At 60.8% G+C, this 1,431-nt stretch overlaps 1 protein-coding gene across 1 annotated transcript in view; it reads left to right on the forward strand.

The window, feature by feature from the left end:
• Positions 1–856, forward strand: part of LOC104624490 (N-terminal EF-hand calcium-binding protein 3-like) — a gene marked incomplete at its 5' end in the record, with an annotated part of 22,169 nt that extends 21,313 nt beyond the window's left edge. The window contains one exon of the mRNA XM_010291874.1: positions 828–856. Coding sequence (XP_010290176.1) covers positions 828–856 — 29 coding nt within the window. The remainder of the gene's footprint in view (positions 1–827) is intronic.
• Positions 857–1,431: the final 575 nt, after the last annotated feature.

Consider the following 1,431-nt stretch of genomic DNA (forward strand, 5'->3'; position numbering starts at 1 on the left):
GACGGCGGGAGCGCTGCGGGAACAGGCGCCTTGGCTCCCTCCAGGGCAGAAGATGTGCTTGGGGGTGATCTAAATTGTGTTTTTGAAACCAGAGTGAGACCCGTTTCCCCTGGCAGGGCTGGCTGTGTGTGCTGGCAGCGCTGCGGGGCCTCTCCCCTGCCTGGGGGATGCTCTGCAGCCGGGACAGCCAGGCCGCTGGGGGCACTTCCCGGGGAGCAGATAAGCTGCGCCCTGCCCTGAATACACCTGAGGCCTCATGGTTTTGTTTCAGCTGAGCCCTGAACCTGCTGGGCAAAGCACTGGCCCTCCTGGGTCAACCCCAGTGGCTGTGTCCAGGTTTACACCTCAGTGGGGCTGAAGCAGGGGAGAGACCAGCTCAGGGAAAACACACATTCTCCATGGTCCCAACAGAACTCTGACCAAGACGTGAGGAACCGGGAGAGCTTGGTGGCAGCTAAGACCAAATTAAATCCCAGTTTACTGTCACTTTTGGGTCTTGTGTAGAATAACATGAAACACAGACTAATTTGGACTAAATCCCACACTGGCTGTGCTCCTCCTGACGTGCTCGTCCCACTGACTGCATTCCCAGTGCTCCCCTGCAGAAGTCACCACAGCTCCAGCGGATCATCCATCTCCAGGCCAGGCCCTGTCCACGCTCCCCACCCCGGGGTGGTGGGTGCTTTAGAGCTGGGTGCCAGCAACCTGCAGAAAAGGCTCAGCTGCCCCTGAGCGGGGCTGGATCCCTGATCTCTGCCACCCCTAATCCACCTCCTCTGTTTAACGCTGCCTGCACATCCCTGACCCCTTCCCCTCTCTCTCCCCAGCCTCCTGGTGGATCATGAACAACAACTGACCCTTGGCAGCCGCTTCCAGGACGCTGTCAGCATGCGGAAGGATGTGGAGCCCTCGGCACAGCCGTCACCCTGCCTCGCCTTTGTCACCAACCTGTCCTTTGTCCCATCTCGTGGGCTGGCGGGGCTTCCTGCCTGTCTTCCCTGGCCATGTTCTACCCTTTTGCTCTTTTCATGTTAATTATTTCCCCCACCAAAACAGTCTCCGTGCTGGGGCCCTCGCAGCAGCGCTCGTGGGAGCCCCATTCGGGCCTGGCAGCCTGGCCCTTGGCAGAGCACTGGGCGGCAGCCCTCAGCCCCTCTCGCACCCCCTCTCCTCTTCCCCTCCATGCTCCTCTTCCTCCTGGCTCTGAGGACAGGCCGGGGCTCCGCAGGGGGCTGGGATGGGCTGGGGGACATGGCTGTGGCCAGCTGTGGCATTCCCACACCCAGCCTGCAGAGCCACCCTGGGCCAGCAGTGGCTTTGCCCAGGGAGCCGGGCTGCCTCGTATGGATTGTGAATAGTGTTTTATAGGAAAAAAAAACCCGTATTTCTGGCAAGGGGTGCCAGCTCCGTTCCTGGCCACGCCGGCAGGCT

Source organism: Phaethon lepturus, unplaced genomic scaffold (assembly GCF_000687285.1).
Source record: "Phaethon lepturus isolate BGI_N335 unplaced genomic scaffold, ASM68728v1 scaffold28457, whole genome shotgun sequence".
In the NCBI taxonomy this organism is placed as follows: domain Eukaryota; kingdom Metazoa; phylum Chordata; class Aves; order Phaethontiformes; family Phaethontidae; genus Phaethon; species Phaethon lepturus.